This window comes from Lates calcarifer, linkage group LG12, assembly GCF_001640805.2.
Source record: "Lates calcarifer isolate ASB-BC8 linkage group LG12, TLL_Latcal_v3, whole genome shotgun sequence".
NCBI classification, from domain to species: Eukaryota; Metazoa; Chordata; class Actinopteri; family Centropomidae; genus Lates; species Lates calcarifer.
Genome location: NC_066844.1, coordinates 19041303 through 19061457, shown reverse-complemented (window position 1 = coordinate 19061457; position 20155 = coordinate 19041303). Strand labels below are relative to the sequence as shown.

General features: G+C 42.2%; 1 protein-coding gene across 1 annotated transcript in view; it reads right to left on the bottom strand.

Annotated features, from left to right (window-relative positions):
- kif21b (kinesin family member 21B) overlaps positions 1-11578 on the bottom strand; it is a 61143-nt gene extending 49565 nt beyond the window's left edge. Inside the window, 1 exon segment of the mRNA XM_018677724.1 lies at positions 11146-11578. Coding sequence (XP_018533240.1) covers positions 11146-11186 — 41 coding nt within the window. The 5' untranslated portion in view covers positions 11187-11578.
- Between the last annotated feature and the right edge of the window lie 8577 nt (positions 11579-20155).

Sequence of the window (20155 nt, the reverse complement as noted above, 5' to 3'; positions counted from 1 at the left end):
TCAGAAGGTCATATACTGGTCCAACACTCTCTAAGGGGATGGCAGGGATTAGCAACTGGCACCTGACTGTGCCTTGTCCCTGGCAAGGTAAGGTCATGTTAGCTCTGAATGAAATAATCTGGCATCATATAAAAGTGAATGAGGGGTAAGAAATGCCATTTAGCTAGCCCTGACCTTGGCATCTGAGGTAGGGCAGCAGAATAAAAAAAGAGACAAGTGGAGACAAAAGCAGCATGGTTATGACAGTAAGTGACTCAGGTGGGAGCACAGGAGGAGAAAGCACTAATATGGACCACTTGGAGAAGCTTGAGCAGTGATGCATGAAGTACAAGGGGGAGAGAGCTGACTAAATGTGGAATAAGTAGATGCGGAAAGCAAGGAAGACATCAAGCATTTCGAGCAAACATTCGTAAGCATGTGTAGAGGAAGTGGGGCAGTGGTCACAAGAGGATGGCGCTGGGCGTGGACAGCTGGCTCGCCCAGGTGGCAGCCCAGGCAGACTCAGAGCAGAAACCTTCTGCCACTCCCATTTGGCGCCTGCTTTGTCGCACTGATACACATGCTGATTCTCCCAGAGCACCATGCCTGGTGTGATTCAATGCCTCCACAAGGCCACTGTAAAGAAAATTTTGTCATGTGGGAATGAGCCTCATGTAGGTTTACCTATTTGCAAACTGCAGCTCAAACAATTAGTCAATTAGCAATCGCAAACTACTTTGATTCAGTGTTCGACATTTTTCAGTTCAAACATCCACCAGTTCATTCAGCTGCACATATCAGTCTGATAAACTGAAAGTATTCAATTGAGCTGCCCTGGAGCTTTCAATCATATCACATGTCCTTCATCAGAATGATATTGCAGATATTCAAATTTCGACTGGAAGCTGAGGTTAAAATATCTTTTAAGACTTTGGCCTTTAGAAAATATTGATGGGCATTTTTCACTTTTTTTCTGACATTTTGTAGACCACATAATGTAAATAATCGCTAGTTGTAAGGTGCATACATACATTCTGAACTCGCATGTAGTGTTGAAACAGTCAGCTTGAAGTAAATTAATCATTTAATGAATTTTTCATTTATCAAGCAAAAATGCCCAACATTAATGGATTCCACATTCTCAAATGTGAGGATTTATTATAATTATTATTACAGGGAAAATATACAAACTTTGAGGTTGTGAATATTACTGATCCCGTGCGACATGGAAACACAAATGAAACATCTTTCTCTTGTGGCACCATGGAGAACCAGAACTGAAAGCATACATGAAAAAAAAAAAATCTGATTTCTGAGCCTTTTTTTTTTTTTTAACCCAATCTTCCACTGTTTTACTGGTACTTTATTCATCACCACACCCAGACATGCAATACATGCAAGCCACTGTTTATAGCCTTCATATTAACCCTATCCATCGAACTAGCCCCAGAGACTGGCAACCCTGTAGCCCGAGGCACTGCTGCCAATTGGTAACCGGCGATAGGGGAGAGCAGGGCTCACATACTCTGTGCTCATTGGTTTGACTGGTTGTGTTAGCATGCAATGTCGCAGGCTGGAGCACGAATGAGCGAACTGGTTCATCGATGTTAACATGAGCGTTTTCTTAACCGAGCCAGACTTCAAGGACAGAGTTGTCCTACATTGTCTAGAGAGAGCGAGGTTGACTGTTCAAGAAAGATCAACTTACTGAGCTGTAATCTCTCACTTTGTCCATCAGGAATTTATTTTCAAAAGACACACACTGTCGTCCTAAGTTTAAGGCCTGTCTAAATACACCACTGTGGCCTCATTGCTTTCCGTTTGTCTATTGTCCTTTTAATTGATGGAATGAACAGATACCCTTGTCCCCTGACAACAGACCAGCACATCAAAGAGTTCAGAGTGGGATCTTTGGCAGTCTTAAAGGTTTCAAATATCACATTTTTATTCTGATAATATGAGGTAACATGGGACAGAGCAGTGTGGAAAGCTGAGCAGGCTATTCATGAAAAAGCATACGCCATCACAGACTGCATTTATTTGCCCTGCCCTCAGGCTTTTCACACAGACAAAACACTCCTCATTCTTAAAGGTGCTTGATGTACAAGGTCAGTCATTTACCTGAATATATGTATAATGCTATTACTGATAATAGTATTAATGCTATAAGGTTAAGAGAGGAATTATACAGTTATTGTAAAAATCAATGTCATTTCTTTATTGTTGATCAAAAAGCAATCAGCAAACTGTGCCACTCAATAAGATACTAACTTCACATCACTGTCAAAGATAACCAACCATCATTCAATTTCAGATGAGCATCTCTCATTGTTACAGGAGCACATCAGTCCGCATCATCGGAGATGATTCTGGGTCAATCCCCACCCCATTTCCTCATCATCCACCCCCTCCTCATTTCCCCTTCCTCCCTCCCCCTCCTTCGTCTGCTCTGTCTGCTGCTCCATGGGGGGAGGTGGAGGCACGAGAAAGAATCAAATTAGCTTCCTTTCCTACATTTTCATGACAGACGGCCTTGTCAAGGTCACAGAGGTGCTGCTTGATTCCAATTAACTTCAGCTGTCTGAAACAGGAAGCACAGGCCATTAAGATAACATTTGTTATTGTTGGGTTTTTTGTTTTGTTTTTTGATTAATACTAGATGCTTTTAGCCAAAGTGCTTCTTAGAACCATAACTGTGTACAATCTTAGTATGGGCCTCCATGTGAATATCTACAATCTAGACAGTGTTAGGGACATACTCAACTGGCTGACCACAAACTATGTCAGAAATTGATCTGGTGTGTCACTAAATTACCACTGTGGCTCAGTGGGGAGCTCATAAAAACAAGATATATAACCTATGTGTCTGTAACATGTGATTTGTTTAAATGTGAAATGCTGTTTTGCATGTGATAAACCACATGTCCTCATATGTAAATTTTTTCACATGTGAAACTGATGATTTCCCATGTGAGTTTCACATTGTTTTACATTTTCTTACCTCTAATGGTTTGGATTAAGAGGCTTAGAAAAGTTAAAAAGGACACCGCCTGCAGCATGCACAACCACAAAAAATATTAGGAAGCATACTCTGTATGTAGAAGTGGTATTATTTCAAGTATATAAAGGCCACAAGACAAACCTATACACAGCTGCCAAAATACATGTCTGTGTTCACCTTTTTCTTTCTCACACAGTGTACAACTAACACTGCTGAGCTGCAGACTGCTGCCATGACTCTGCTTGTCTGTCTGCCTCCCTGGAGGGCTGGTTAACATTACCACCAACCCAACCTCCCACTCTGTCAGATAGCATTTTAGCATGAGTGCTAATGTGGCCAGCCACCATGTCTGTCTGTCTGTAAGTGCAGGTACACATACATACACACATTTTCCTTAATGTATGAGCAGAGGTGTATGATATTAGGTGATATATCAAAAATAGCTTATAACCATGAGATGATCATTAGTATGATGAGGCAAATGGTGATGATGACAAGATAATGAGCTACAGCAAAGCTGTTGCTAGTGCCTCTTTCCTACCAGAAATGATGTTTAAGGCTAGTTTATCCTGCAACAGTTGTTTTAGCGACACTGCTCTTAGTCAGTCATTTTCCCTGAATACAATTTTTTATGTGACAGCATAGCACTGGCAACACAACCGGCCAGTGTTTCCAGGTGCTTGGTCCTTGCACTTAGTGCTTTTGTGCCTATTACAAACATCAGTCTGAGCTAATCAGTAAAATCAGATGATGCAATGTTGAGTTAGTTTTAAAAAACCTGCTGACACATGACTGATGTAAATGAACACTAAGTGCCAGTACTTTCTAAATAGCAGTGTGGCGTCAATTAGCAAATGCAGTTAATTAGCTTCTCAGCAACAGTGCACAGGGTTGGCAAATAGCTGGCGGCCTTACACAGTCGGTCAACTGTATCTCGCCACTGTCCAACTCCACCATCTCCACCATCAATTTTTAAAATTCATCATTAAAAACAAAGTCTTATTTCTATCTATCTTATTTTTTAAACAGAGTATCAACAAGACTAAGAGGCTACAGCTATGATAGAAGCTCTGCAGGGCTGTATTTGGCACAGTGGCACTGTGAGCTAAATGCTAACACAGTCACAATGACAATGCAAACATGCTGATATTCATTTCATTTTGTCTCATGTTTACCATCGTAGTTTAGTGTGTTAGCATACCAACACATGCAAATAAGCACTAAACGCAAAGTACAGCTGATGCTGATGAGAATGTCAGTAGTTTTGCAGGTGTCTGGTCTTAAACCAAAGTACTTGAGAAATTAAAATTATACTGAATCAGATAAATTACAGAGTAGATAAATTAGGTTCATCAGTTAGTTATTTCGTGCTGAATTCAGCAGTTTTAAAGCCTCGCCCTGCTGTCATCTCTCCCCATTCACACACAACAAAACAAACTCAGAGACACAAACTCTAGCAGTAATTAAGCTACTTAGCGCTGAAGGTGATTATGGGCCAGCTGGCTCTCAAACACACACACACACACACACACACACACACACACACACACACACACACACACTAACACCACTTCAGACACTGACTGCAGCTTGACTGAAGCATGGAAGCAAACACAAACACCCAGCACATATCTGGCACACATTCAGAGAACTACACATCTTTTGTTAAAGTCTACATTATCTATACTTCTTTACCGGGCAAAATCCAATTCTGCAGTTCATGAACAGCACACAAGGCTTAATAAAATTCACTGAAATTAATTCAGAGGGAAAACCACTGTGAATCTGAATAAATCCTTTTTAGATGGACAAAGACAGAAAGAGCACAGCAAAGCTCCTCCACAGAAATGCTGACCTGCTTACAATGTGCGGTGCTTCTGGAGACATTTCAGAGGCGGAGGAAAGATGTGTGCATTTAAGTGTATGTTTTAAAAACTGTAACACAGAAAGGTGATTAATGAGAATAGGAGGAAGTACAGTTCTTGAACTTCACACTGCCCTAGCTGATACATACTGGCAAGCCAGGTCATATTTCTAGTTCACTGATTAAAAAAGCAGAAGAGAATATCATTTTAGAACATTTAGGAGAACATTCATGATTAACATAGAGAAGTAAATAAACTCTTTACAGTCTAGACATGACCTGAGGCCTCATCTCTCTGCCTCTTCCCTCCGCGGGAATATGGCTAGCACATGCAGCTGCGCCCAAATTATTCATATACACAATGCTCTGACGTACACATGCACATGCGCCTGTACGCGCACATGGATGCACCCATGCAGATGCACACTGATTGCATGTTCAACTAAGAGCTCATATTTGCACGCTACAGTAGCCCTTTTGACAACAGACGAAAGACACTTGCTCCTTTTTTCCACCCCCTCCCACCCCCTTTCTGTCCACTACCCTCCTCTGTCTCTTTATCTTCTTTGATTTTTCTTTGTATTTGTTACGCTGAATTGCAGGAAGCATCAGTCTTTTCAAAACAAGGAGAGCAGTTTATAAAACAAAGACGACATCGGTATTTGACTCAACAAACCTCTCTCTCCTCTGTTTTTAGCCCCTTCCTCTCCACCACACTCTCTAAAAATATAGCCTGGACTTCATCCCCATTTACCCTCCAATTCTTTGCCCTTGCTTAGTGTGTCTTTAACTATGTGTGTGTGTGTGTGTGTGTGCAAGCTCAGCACAGAGCACAAAGACCTGCAGTGACATCAGACTCATTCACACTGTGTCCTCTGTCTACGCTCACCCGAGAGGTGCTCTGTTTAAAGGCCCTCTGCTACGCCTCATCCCCCCTCTCTCTCTCACACACACACACACACACACACACACACACACACTCAGAGATCCCCTGTGATTTCTGAGTGACCACAACAGTGTCAACACACACACACACAAATAGGTTATATGGTGTCAGTCAAACTATGCAGACTACAGAAGGTTTGAAGAGAAATGTATTTAATAATAAAGCCTGAGGAAATTAATTATTTTCTCTACAGCACATTCAGTTTGAAACAGTGGTTTTCTTGTGTCTATGCAGCATAAATGATAATAGGACTGTTTAGAAGGCCTGCTCCAGCTGATATATGATGAGACCCTGATAACAGAGAAATGCAAATGTTCAGACTGAAGCGCCTTTCATTCCTTACTGGATTCAAATGGATGAATTCAAATAAAAACAGATCTATGTGTGTGTGTGTGTGTGTGTGTCTATGTCTGTGTGTCTACATTGCGAGAGTGGGCGAAGAGGAGGTGGAAGGAGCTGGAGGGGGAGCTGGTGACATTCCAGCATTTTGGTCACAGTTCCACACTTTATTTTGCTCACAGTGCGGACGAGCTTGAGCAAGAGAAAATAAAAGGATGAGGCAAATATCTAGAGGGAAGTTTGAGATGACGTGTCGCGATCAGAGAACGCAGTTAGCACACTCTGGATCAATGTGAATTTTCCATTTTTTCAGCGGCCCTCTTGGTCACAGAGGACCAGCAGAAAAACGTTTTTTTCATAAAGCAGGACTTCAGTCGATGCTGCAACTCAGGCTACAGAGACTGATTCCTGGAAGGTAGGCAAATATAGGCCAGAGGCTAAACTCTTGAGTCGATTTTCTTCCAGATTCATGCTTTTGCCGAGAATCCAGTCTTAACTTAATCATGTCAACGGGCTCATCAGCAGCTCACGAAGCAGGAAGTGAACAGGAAGTGTGGACAGTCCAGCAGCAACCCCACAGGAAGTCATTCTGCAACGGCAGCACACCATTCGGGAGTGCTGATGCACTTCACAGGGAGAAGTTCATCAACAGACCAGTTGCACAACGCGTGTTAACACCAAATATTCAGGACGCCCATGCCCCATCCTGAATATTTTCTCATCTATTTGTTTAAACACATAATCTGGGGGGTAATAAATCCAACTCTGTCGGGACCCAAACACTCATCTCAGCATCTCAGAAACACAATCAAACTGCTCTACTATTCACCTGTCATAAGATGTGTCATTAAGAAGAGTTCTATTGTTTGGAAACCAGGATTAAGAAGTGCAGCTTGGCAACCTAACCAACTTTTTTCACCTCCTCAGGCAACTACAGTCTGCTGGTAAAGCCCTTGAGCCTGATTATGCAATAGGTCTACTGATAGAGAACAAATCATGAACAAAACCCTTTTTAAGTCTGTTATGGCCATGAAATGTTCTGATGCCACAATGTCATACTGTTTAAACATTTATCCATGTTGTTACCACCGACGTCCTTCTTCTTCACAGCTTTGGCAGAGGCACACACACACACACTGCTGAGAAATGTTAGACAGGCAGCACCTTTAGCACTCCTGCCACAAAAGACATTCACACAGAACTGTTAGGGCTAATAGGTTCATAGGGCAACAACAACAAAAAAAATAATAAAAAGCATGTGACCAGCGAGCCAGCGTGAGGAGGAAACGGTGCACGGCTGTGGACGGCCAGCTTGGGCGTGTGCTCTGTCACACTTCCTGCTCCTCTGCCCTCGGTTGAAGCCAAATCAGTGATCAGAAAGAACTTCAGCGGCGACTCCCACCAACAAAGCAAAACTGCACTTTCACTTGAAGGGTAGATGAATGTTGAGACCAAGTGTAAGAATGCACTCATGAGGAGATTACAATGCAACACTACTCCATGACCAGTACGTACAGAACCATATAAACTGCTGTAGCTGCACACACGCAAACAAACACACAGTTTCCCACCAAAGTCCAGCCATTTTAAAGGCAACCCCCTAGGGAGGTGTGTAACCCAGACAGAGCCTGTGTGGCAAACTATTAACACACACAGGAAACAGGCGAGACTGGTAGCCTACACAGGACATACGTCCAACAACAAAACACCACTTTTTTTTACTCCCATTTAAAGCCTTTGTGTATCAGCTGTGAGGGGCCTCTTCCGCAGTTGTATTCCGCTTACTCCTGTTTTGTTTTGAAGCCAGTGTTTTGGTCATATTGTGGCAGATTTCTGCAGTGCATTTATGTATCTGTGAGAAACTTTGTGTGTTCTGCACTGTTTTGGAATTTCTTGATCAACACATCAGCAGAGGACCAAAGAGATGAAAGCTTATATTTTTCTCAGCTGAGCTCTCGTCACCCTTAAGCCAAAACGCCCTGCGTCACAACTGTTAAAAATACCCCCAATCATCCACCTGTGGGGTCTGTGACAGAACATTGAATATATTGTGCTCTATTTGAAGAGCTTTTTTTCCCATTCAACCATATTAGTGTCATCATCTTTAACCGCAAACGCATGAAACACGGAGGACTGGAAAAATCACCGCAGTGGTGAATCCTCAGGTCATTGTTCTGGCGACACAACTGAAATTAACAGAGAGGGAAGCCTTGAGGAGAAGTCTGTTATGATGAGAACATCTAACGGCAATCACAAGGTCAAAGACCACCACAGCACTAAACAGATTTGCCTTTGTGTCTATTTATAAACAGCGATGGAGGCTGACTTAGCACTTAGGTGCGAGACAAGTCACTTGCTAGTCTGAGATGAGTAAGTGGCAGAGCCGCAGAGAGGGAGCGGGATCGATATGCAAATGGAACATTTACACACTGCTCATAACTCTCATGTCAAGTTACACCCCGCATGCATGCATACACACAAAAGGTGAATTATTGACATTTATAGTATCTCAGAGGCAGCACCAAACATAAAGCTATCAGTCTGTGGCAAATGCAGCACTCAACATGAGATCAACGGAGGAGGAGGAGGAAGAGGCAACCTCGTGGTGAAGTGAAACTGCATGTATGTCTAAGTGTGATTGTGATTGTGTGTGTGGGGGGGTTCAAATGGGTCAAATGTAGGACTCGACTTATAGCCGGTTTGCATCAGACTAAGCTTATCTCATAAGTTAATGCAGCTGTATAAAGATGCAACTGCCAGGCCAGAAGCAATTTAACTAGGGCCACTTAGTAGAGAGTTACATTACATGCATCTCGTCGTGTTTGGCTTAGGTAGGTGTGTGTATGTGTGTGTGTGCATGTGCGTGCATGCGTGTCCAATCCATTCTTCAGGCAGTCAGGTCTGGGTGCAGGATTGTAGGTCATGTCACTATGTGGACATTGTTTAGGGGAGGCAGCACAGACATTCAGGAAATGGATGCTGGCGACTCAGACTACGTGTGTGTTGGTTGGCCCTCACTGCAACCTCATTGCCCTCTAAATGCATACTCACACACGCGCACGCTCATACTACTTAGAGAGGGGCGCTTTGTGCAGCCTGCCCGAGAGGGCAGCACAACATGGGAGCAATTAAACACCATCCTCTCTTATCAGCGGCTGACTTTCTCTGGGAAAAAAGAAAAAAAAAAGGCGGTCATTGGGAAAAGCGCTGCTGTACGGCAGGAAGTTATCCCTCTCTGTGCGTTTATTTGTGTGTTTCCCATTTCCTGTCAAACACACAGACACTTTAGGTGACACTCACAGGGCATGTAAATACACACAGACACACACACACAAATCATGCATGATGAAAAGAAGTAGTGCGAGCTCGCCCACCAACATAGCCATGTAATTAGACAAACTCTGTTTCACTGTAATGTGAAGTTCAAGCTAATAAAACTGGATTAAACTGTTACTGTTGATCTGACCCTCTTTAAATGTGAGTTTAGCAGGTGATAACACACACACACATGCTCAGTGTAGAGATATCTGTCACCTTCACTCACTCAGTTACACCCCATCAAAGAGCCCCTGAGCTGCTCTCCAGACTTAAATAAATCAATAACTTCAGTTGAGCAGCAGCCACCAGCTGTCTCTCTGTGGCTTCTCTTTTCACCTTTTTTTTTCTTTTTTGTCAACACCCTCCTGCCCCACTTCCTGTTACAGTTGTCGCTGTGAACAAGCACAAAAGAGATTCACTCAGCGGCTGATTGACAAGTCACTCTGAAACCTCCCCTGAGGAAATGAGGCCATCGGTTGCAAGGTACTCTACTGGGCCAACCCCCCATCCTCAACCCCCACTAAGTTCAATCAATGGATGCCAAAGTGGGGTCTGAGGACCTAAAAGGAGTCCGTGGTGAAGAATGGTTCAATTTTACTATTACTTTGTCACAACTGCTTATCATTTGCACAATAAGAGAGGGTGTAAAGATGCCCAGTTTGATCCAAGTGTCAACCTTTGCACGACAATCTCTATAGAGGACTCTCATACAGGACACAGTGCGGCCAATTGGGATTCATTAGCTGATGGGACTGAGTTTGGGTGGTGCTGAGTTAAACAAACAGTGGGTCTGTCGGACCACCGCCTCAGCTCAGCGCACTGTAAAATAAGCATGATTACAGACGCAGCCCCAGCCACACTCAACTCATGCCTTCCAATTTCAGAGGCTGCCACCCAGCAAGTGTCAGCACATGCAATTTTACACGCCCTCTTTACACGATCTGCATTTAGTCTTGCCTCACACAATCGATACAGGCTGCTTATGTCTCCTCATATGAATCCAAAAAGCTGCTGTGCTGTGCCTGAGCTTTGTAGGGTGCATTTCCAACAAAGGCAGTGAATGACACAGCTCTGAAGGAGAGCATCTCTTTGTGCTCGATTCATTTGCAGAGGAAGGATGAAAAAAAAAACCATCCCAACCCTGTGCTTTCAAAACCTGTTAATATACATCCACCTCGGCCGTGCACATGTGAGGTGTTGACTAGACTCTGTTAGATTAGGATAAGGTGAGACTGCAGGTAGCTGCAAGTGAGAATAATGATACAAAAATTGATTTGGGGAGAAACGCCCATTCCCCTCCCTGCACCTGGCTGCAGCTGTCCTTGTCACTTCACCCAATGTTAAATCCTGATTGCAAACCGCTGCTTCTCATAAAGCAGACTACTGCTGTGAAGAACTTGTGCCCCCCCACTCCAGCATGTAAAGAGTCATATGGAGATAGCGTGGCACAGACACACATGCTTTGCCTTATCAAGACTGTGCAGAGCACCACCCATGCATTACAAAACAAGGTGAATACTCTGCTCTGCAGCTCTACAACCAACTGAGGCTCACAATGAGCAGAGACATTAAGGAGCGTTAATGGTAAAATTAGGCTCTAAGTGTGCAGGATGCATTTAATTGATCGCCAGGAGGCACAGACACAATGTGGTCTGCTAAGGTCGGCAGATTTCCAGCAGACAGACGTCGGAGGCTTACCTCAACGCAACCTTCACACAGCAGTCGCCCTGGCTCGCCATTATCGCTTTCAAGGTTTGCCGGCGGGATGTAGAGTATTTCGGCTATGTTGGGTTTTCAGAGTGTGTAAAACCGTGCGGTACTGCAGCTGGTGCTGGGCGTCTCAGGTCAGCGGGAGCAGCCGTCAAGACCTGCCGGCGGTGAGCTGCCTCATCGGGACTCCTCCTGTCTTCTCCTTCTTCTTCTTCTTTACCTCCACTGTGGCGGTCATTTCTTGCTCACCGGTATTTGTCACATCGCAGTGTTACAGCCTCTTTTTCTCTTTCCGTAGTCTGTCTCAGTCGCTACATCCTGTTTAAAGTGCGTATGAGCGAAGCGTATGAGCGCTGCCCAGAAACCACAGCGCTGCTCTGAGAGAGACGCGATCACGCTGAATGAGCCGAGACCGTAAACTGTAGGGGGTGGTGCTGCCTTCAGGGACCGTCGGAAACTTTACATGCACAGCTGAGGCTGTGTTGCAGTAGGCTATGGACCCTCCCACACCAGTATTTGCCCTCTAGCTATTCACTCCAAAGATGTATAAAGGATAATTCTACCCATAAATAATATAAAAAGATAAAATGGTGAGTGAAAACATTTTACCACTGGCTGCACTCAACCGCAAACTTGTTACCATGGATACTAATGGATGCAGTGCTTGCTCTGCAAATGAGATGTCTTATGCACCCAACCCTCAACAATTTTTTTTTTTTAAAAGATCCATCCTTCCATATTGGCACAAAAAGGTAGTGATGAAAGAAGTATTCATATCCTTTACTTAAAAATGTATTGCAATGATTTAGTGTGTCACGTTCATAAAGACATGGTCAAAAGCGATGCAGCAGAGACTAAGATATCCTGACTTTTTGTCCCCAGGTGCAAGTCAAGCTCCACAGACACCAAATCCAACAGGCAGGCAACTGTGAGAGTCATACTCCTTGTATGCATAATATTTGGCCAGCAAAGCTTATTGAAGTTCTATAGCAGACAAATAAATGTAGAGGAGCACTAAAAAGTATAATGTTTGCATTTGAAAAGTAGTGGAGTAGAAATAACACGAAGTGGAAATAGTTAAGTAAAGCACAAGTACCCTAAAATTTTACTTAAACACATTACTTCACAAAGTTCAAATGAACGAGAAACGAAGTGTTGTTTCATAACTTAACTGCACTTTCTGTGATAATACCTTAATACGAGCAGTCCCTGAAGGCAGCATAATCGCATCCGATTGACAGGGGCGAAGGCCAACAGCTAAATCAGCCCCGCCTTCATTGTATATTACAGACCAATCAGGGGGCTCAATGGGCCTGTGTGGCCCCGCCTAGCGACACACCCACACCGGGCTGTAAAGATCACAAACCTATAGCACCCCGACTGCCAACGGCGACATCTGAGGTCCGTTAAACCGCCATAAACAGAGGCCGGTTGTTCCCATGACGGAGAGGAGGGGCCACCGTTTGAACACCTTGAGGTCAAAGGTTGAAACTAATTCACAGGTTATAATGTTCCGGCAGAGGAGGCAGTGGATTTGCTCTGGTTTAGATGGGAAGTTACATTCTGTTCACTTCCCCCTCCTGCTGAGAAACTGAAACCATAGTTCTAGTAGCTGACTCAGACATGATGCTCCTTCAGTGTTCCTCCTCAGTTTGACTCTCTCTCCCTTTGTCTTCATGTCTATATTTATTCTGTATCTATATCACCATCTTTTGTCAATCCCATTTCCTCGAACATGCTGATACAGCCAGACTACTTAAAATGCTGTATGCAGAGACTTCACCACATGTCCACTGCCACTACAGCTGTCAGTGATGTTGGCAGTGTTTTTTATTGGCAGGCTTCAGATCTACAGTTGCAGGGGAAAAACTCCAATCTTTCCAAACCCTCATCCTCAACATTAACTATGACTCATGTTCCTATGTGAACGGATACAAACTTACAAACAGTTTGCCAGCAACAGTCATGCCTGAACTGCACTGTTATTTCCCAATAATATAGCACAAACATAGCAGTTAACTATTTCCCAATTCCACATACATGCAGCTTTATCTAGGCAGCTTTGCAGGGTAATTATATCAGTACTGCACTGCTTGACCATGTAGAAACTCTCCCTGCCTTTTGTATACTAGTTAAAACAAACAGTTTTCTATTTGAATACAGAAAAAAAGTCCCTGCACAGTCACAGACAACAATCGCTTTCATGTTATGAAACGCAGTGCGCAAATGGTTGCACAAACTATAAACCCATTCTGTGTGTGTGTGTAGTACTCTGTACAGAGGAGCTTATGACTCTAACCATGTGTGTGTGTGTGTGTGTGTGTGTGTGTGTGTGTGTGTGTGTGTGTGTTGGTATCCCGAGAACCAGGTGGCGATGTTAGTGCTGCGCAGGCTACGTTCCCCAGAAGCAGTGCTGGATTCCACACAAGATTATCATCCAGTTTTGAGGATAAAGCTAAAATCCTCCTAGATCTGCTGGGAACGGGCCACCAGCCGCTGCAACTGGGGCGACAAAACACACAAACAAGGGTGGTGTACACGCAAGAACACACACCGGCAAACTTATAAGACCATCACATATGAGCGATTACATAATTAGGCTGCACTGTTTTCCAAAGCATATGTTAAGACCATAGCATTCCTCTTCAGGCATGTTTACAGTCTTCAAATCCACTCTTGCTGATTTGCACCCCTGTGTGCCACCTCCTCCTCAGCACTTTCCAATGTTAAAAAGCCTATTTTATAATCAGACTGTGTGGGTTATAAAACCCTGAAGATATTTTAATATTGCAATTGCCAAACTGCAGCATAATCCCTATATTTAGGGCCATGTATTCAAAATAACAGCACCCTAATTGCATAAGAGGTATTCAAATACAATCACGCCAGCCTCCCTCAGGTTCTGTCAGTCAGCAATTCATTCTCCTACTTGGATTTGACACTTTGCTTCTTCCAGGAAAACACACACACTCTTGCACGCATACCAACACACACAGTCTTGTCCCCATTACTTCAGGGGACATTACATTGACTTACATTAATTTCTTGGAGACTTACTCTAACCATAACTACTACTTGCCTTACCCTAACCCTTATACACAACCTTATCCTGACCTTAAACATTTCATCTTACAGTTTAATGAATTCAGTAATGGGGACTTACTTTTGTCCTCATAAGGAAGACGAGTCACCATAATGTGTAAACAGATTTAGGTTCCCACAACATAAGGAATACATAGACCACACACAAATCTTCTTCATGATGGTCCCTCTTCTCATTTCTGCAGAATGTGTTTATATCCATTTGGCACAATCTTTTTGAGGTTATTTTTGTCCTAAGTTTAATATAGTGTTTTGAAATAAAACATATTTTATTGCCACAGTGATTGAAAATAATATAAGAAACACTCATATGCATGGAAACAAATATCATCCACTGCCAAATTTCCAACACATATGCTACCACATATATTGCATATTAAATTAAGCAAACATTAAAACTGGATTTAACACCAAAGGAGTTCAATGTCCTATTTAACTGTTCCAACCTAAATATCATATGGCTTCCCTCAGTGAAAAAGAGTAGAAGCAAGACGGAGTGTGTGAGATGGAAAATGAAGCCGTGTCTTAATGTATTCTCCATCCTTATTCTTTGATGTGTCTATAATCCCTCACATGCATTTTCTATATTTGGCTTTGAAGCTCCATAAGATAATCCTCCATTCTTTACCGTAACAAAACTGTTTGAATTGGCCAGGATTACGCAAGCATACATTTGACGAATCACTGGCTGGCAGAGAAAGAGGTGCCGCGCCAAAAGGAAAAGTCAGGCATTTGAATTTTGCACAGCTCTTTCACGTTTATTTATTTGTTTATTTGTGCACCCCACCCCCCATTTCTTAATCAATGGGAATACATAGCTAGCTCTAATAAGTGTGCATGGATGTTTTGATGGTGTCTGTGTTTTATGTTTGCATGTGTGTGACAAAGGAGCTGCTTATGTGCTATAGATTTATGTGTGTCAGGCAGTGGCATACAGCAGAGCAGGTCCTTGCCAGTTCTTGGCAGTGCAGGACCCCCCATAGCGCTTTGTCCCATCACCCCTGCAGAGCTCAGCTCTCACCACTAACAGTGGAGGTATTGAAAGGATGCCTTTACTGCCAGCTGAGTGATATTAAAAATGTAATTCTTGATTCTTGATGTTGATAACATGATGACAGTTTGGATATACTTTGTGAGGCCTGCACACATGCAGTATTTATAGGAACAGTTTTTAGAATCAGGGGAAAATGGCTTCGTCTGAAGGTAACAAAATCCAGATATTGGCACCCCTACGACTTTTAACATTTTATATCCTATTTGTTTAATCCTGGAGTGTAGCTGAGGTTAACAGGCAACCAGAGGAGACTTTAGCCAGGACAACAAATAGTCCCACAGAAAGCATGCCGGAAAATCACAAATTGTTAGTTTTACACTACAGGTTTTGAACAGATTTACTGTACAACTATACATATACATATAGAAAGTGGTGTCGATCTTTTCATCTTACACTTGGCAAGAAAGCAAATAAGTCAATTTCCTAACATTTCTTGTTTTGTTTTTTTGTTTGTGGGGAGAGAAAGTGGTATGACATGCAATAAAGTTCTGAACTGTGGATGTTGATGTTAGACCATTGTTTTAATCTAAAGTTCTTAAGAAAAATTTGTATGTTCACTGCTGTTTTTGTTTGTTTGTTTATTTGTCTTTTTTGTTTTGTTTTTATAGGCACAACAATTCAGTTAGAGGAGCACTCAACCAGTTTGGTGTTGCACCTCAACAACATTGTTGAACTCACAATGGAAAGTTTGTAAAAAAGTTCAAATTTCAAAATTGCATTGAGCAATCAGAAATAATGTCTTTTTCATTCCACAGATTCAGGTGTGTTATGCTAGTGGCGGCTAATGTAGCCTCAAACAGAGGAATGAGCTACAGTGGTCTTGTTGCTCACTTCTTTCTAACTCCAAACCACCAGATCTTTTTCACTTTCAGGCTTGAAGTCTTCAGGCCCTGATACCTCAAGTGATGCGACAATTATGGGCTTTTTTCACATATGCAGTAGTGCTCCCCACTGGCAAACTTCACCTTTAAAAATTTTATCACTTAAAGGAAGCAAACAATAACTATGTCGAGATTTTCCAGGTTTACCAACCCTTCATGTGACTTTTGTGCTTAACACATTAGGGAAAGCAATGTACTGTACTTTAAGGATGAATATTCTTGAGCCTAGAGGAGGCTGACTATTGATCATATACTGTATGTATTCACACAAAGATCACCAGTCATCGAGGGATGTATCAGTGGTGAGCGATCAGTGATTAGTCATGAACACAATCCACTGTAGAGCAGACCTACATTCCAGCTTCCATCCTCAGGGCACATACTGACCCACACTTTGCTCGATCCTTACCCAGGCTCTGATGCTTCCTGCTGGGCTGTGACCAGGCAGCAGCAGGGGTGGAGGCTGGAGGGTGGCTCACAGTGGCTGCTGCAGCCCTGGGGTGTTTCAGAGAGGTAGTGACTCTCATTGACAGAGTTACTACTGCTTCAGAGGGCATGACAGGCCGGAGTGTGTGTGAGAGAGTGGGAGAGAGAGAAAGATGAGAGAGGAGGTCAACAAGGAGTGGTTGTTCTGTGGTCCCCTGCCCCAAGCTCATTGCATGCTTTTACTCACACACACACACACATTCACAAAAGACTAATAGAGTCCATCTGTGTCAGCTGAGAAGAGAGGAGGTAGAGACCTCCCCTCCACCCCCTCACTCACCCCCAGCTCCAGGAACAACTTGCCTTGACTTCTGTAGTAAGTAACAATTAAATATTTAGAGGATACTACATCCATTCTGTAAGTCCATTCTCTAAGTGTATCAGGGTGGAGCATATTACCCATAATACCTGTGTGTGGATGCTTGTGATGATGCACACTGGTATAAATAGTCAAAATAATAATAATAATAATAATTCAGGAAGAAAAAAAGACTGTTCCTGAAATAAAACTAAACAAAATTTGAATTGAATCCAGTTGTGATTTTAATAGTTCATAAAATTAAGATCACCAGTTAGTTTTACTGACTCATCATAGTAATCTGTCAATAAATTAGTGTAAGTGCTCATCTTCTCTGTCATCTTACCCCATCACCTACCTTCTCTTCTCTCTAGGGGCATCCAGCACCTTGTTTCTATGGAAACAGCCTCTGAAGAAGGCAGACAGAAAGGGACAGGAAGAGATGCTGAAATAGCAGAAAAGCTTCTTTGTGCTCTCTGAGGCTCACAGAGTAAATAGGCCTAAAGAGAGGATAAAGGGTTAATCACACACACACTCACACAAATTTGCGCAGCTATCCTTGTTAGGACACTGCATTGATCTCCATTCACTGTGGGCAGCCTAACCCAAACCCTAACCCCATGCATAACCAAGGACCTCAGAAATGACATTTGGTCTCATTAGGACCAGGTTTTGGTCCCCATGAAGACTACTTATCCCGACAAAGTTGGTGTTTATACTGGAAAACGTCCCGAGAGGTTACAAAAATATGTATACACACACACAAACTGATCTCAATTACTTTAGGGGACAAAATATAGACCTAACCCTAACCCTAAACCTTAACTACTGACCCACAAATTTGCTTTTTTCCAATTGGTGGCACTACTTTTGTCTCTAGTTGGAAAAACCGTCCACAATTAACTGGTCTTGAGTTTGAAATTTGCCCCCAAAAGAAGGCTATGGCAGACACACACACACACACACACACACACACACACACACACTCACAACTTCCACCATAGGCAAAATGGGAGATAAGGAGCATCATCAGATTCTTGAATTCCTCTTGAAGCCATACAATCTGTTCTCTATAGATAACTTTAACTAGGACACTGTCTTGTTTTTAATTCAGCACTTTTTGACTGCAGCTTCTGTGTGAGTCTCCATTAAAATAGATTCATTTCTTTTATTTACAGCATTTACTATGCATTAAAAGTCTGTCTGTGAGGTGTTGTTTATGATTTGCTGTCTGTTCGCTTTTTGGACTATTATAGTTGGTGTATCCACTTACAGAGCTGCGACTAACATGTTAGATCATATTATGTATTCACAGAGCAAATGCAGGCATGCGTGCACACAATAACATCCTCACACACACAGGCTATAAAAACACACATGCAAAGAAAGCATGAAATCCTGAGCTTTTTCTTGTCTGCCAACATCGCACTAAAACACACACACACACATATGCACACACAAACACATGAAATCTCACTCCATTCTGTATCTGAAAATTGGATTTCTGCTCCCAACTAACTTGATTATAATGAGCCTCCCTCTCACACTGGGGCAGTATCACTTAATAAACCTAAGTGCTTTGACACGCCTGTGCCCACACTTGTACACACAGAGACACATGTACACGCACACACACACATACCACTGGAGATCTATATATCAATCTATAAATGTGCCAGTCTCATTGAAAGATCAACAGTAGAGATGAAGAGTGAACAAACACCACAGAGTCAGACCCTAGGTCAAAAATCAGGCTTCAATAACCCATTACTTATTCATCTAAGTCCTTTGTGCATACAGTTATTGGCTTATTAGGACCTGAAAGTTACCAAAAGCTCAAATATGTCAGCAATAGGAAAGCTTGAAAGGGCTCCTTTAAGTCAATACATTAATGTGTTTTCACAGCACAGCGGTATGCAGGTCAATACTGAGAACAAACACTAGAAACACTAAATGATGATGGAATGTGTTACATTACATACAACACAACTTTTATTGTAGATATGCATTGTGGAAATTACAACCCACATGTGACTGTACATAAGCATGACTTTTCACACTATTTTTTCTTGACACAATAATTCAGCTTTGTTTAAATAAAAGCAGTTTATGTGCGATATCATGTGTTTTTATGATTGATGACGAAGATCATTTTTGTGAGAAGGACACCAAACACATCTTATACAAATAATGGGTGAATACACAGCATCAAAAAAGTGTACCATCCCCTACCAAAACATATGATCCACTTATAAAATATAATTCATTCTTATATATTGAACTACCCCACCCTACTACTACGGTTCAAATCCCACCAGTTTCTTCTGAATTTATAACACTGCTCTTTTTATTTTGTCTCAGGATGTGTTACCAATAACGTATGAACAGACTAATAGTTTGGTGATCTACAGTAGTTAGACTACAGCTCTGTAGCACCATCTAGTGTTTAACTGTATAACATGCAAGTATGTTACTCTGAACTCTATAGTGTCTTTCCATCAGTGACCCAGCAGCCTCTTAAAATGACCACATCCCTAGCTAATCTGTCATCATTCATCTCAAGGAATCTGTGTCAACTTCAGAATATTTATCATAAATATTCAGGGTAATTATAAATAGATTTGATATCTAGGACTCTATACATCTGGATCTGTATAATCACAGTCTTTACTTTTAACTTAGAGGATAAGTTCATTTAAAAGAAAATCAATTATTACCTGCCTGTATGTACATTTTAAAAAAAGAATTAATGTTTAGATTGTTCCACCAGTTTATACTGGCTATCAAAGAGACCACTTCTTTACAAGATGAAAGTGAAAGTAATGGGGAACAAAATCTGTAGCCTGTAATTCTGAGCAAAAATGCATTTTGAAGTCCAGTAAAAGTTCATACGAGGGTGTAGCTGTATGAATTAAATAAATCAAGTGGGTATTTATCAAGGATACAGTCTTTTCGATATAAAATTCCCTCTGTTTTTTCACAGACAGGGTTTCTGTAGTGAGCCACTGCAGAGGGACAGTGACACAAAGAGGGAATTTCCTATCAAAAAGACAGCAAGTTCAGAAGATATCCACTTGATTTGATGAACTCAGAAGACTCCAGCATCATATTAAATTCAGCTGAACTTCATAATTCATGTCAGCACAGAACAAGGACAGTGCCCCACCACACTGAAGC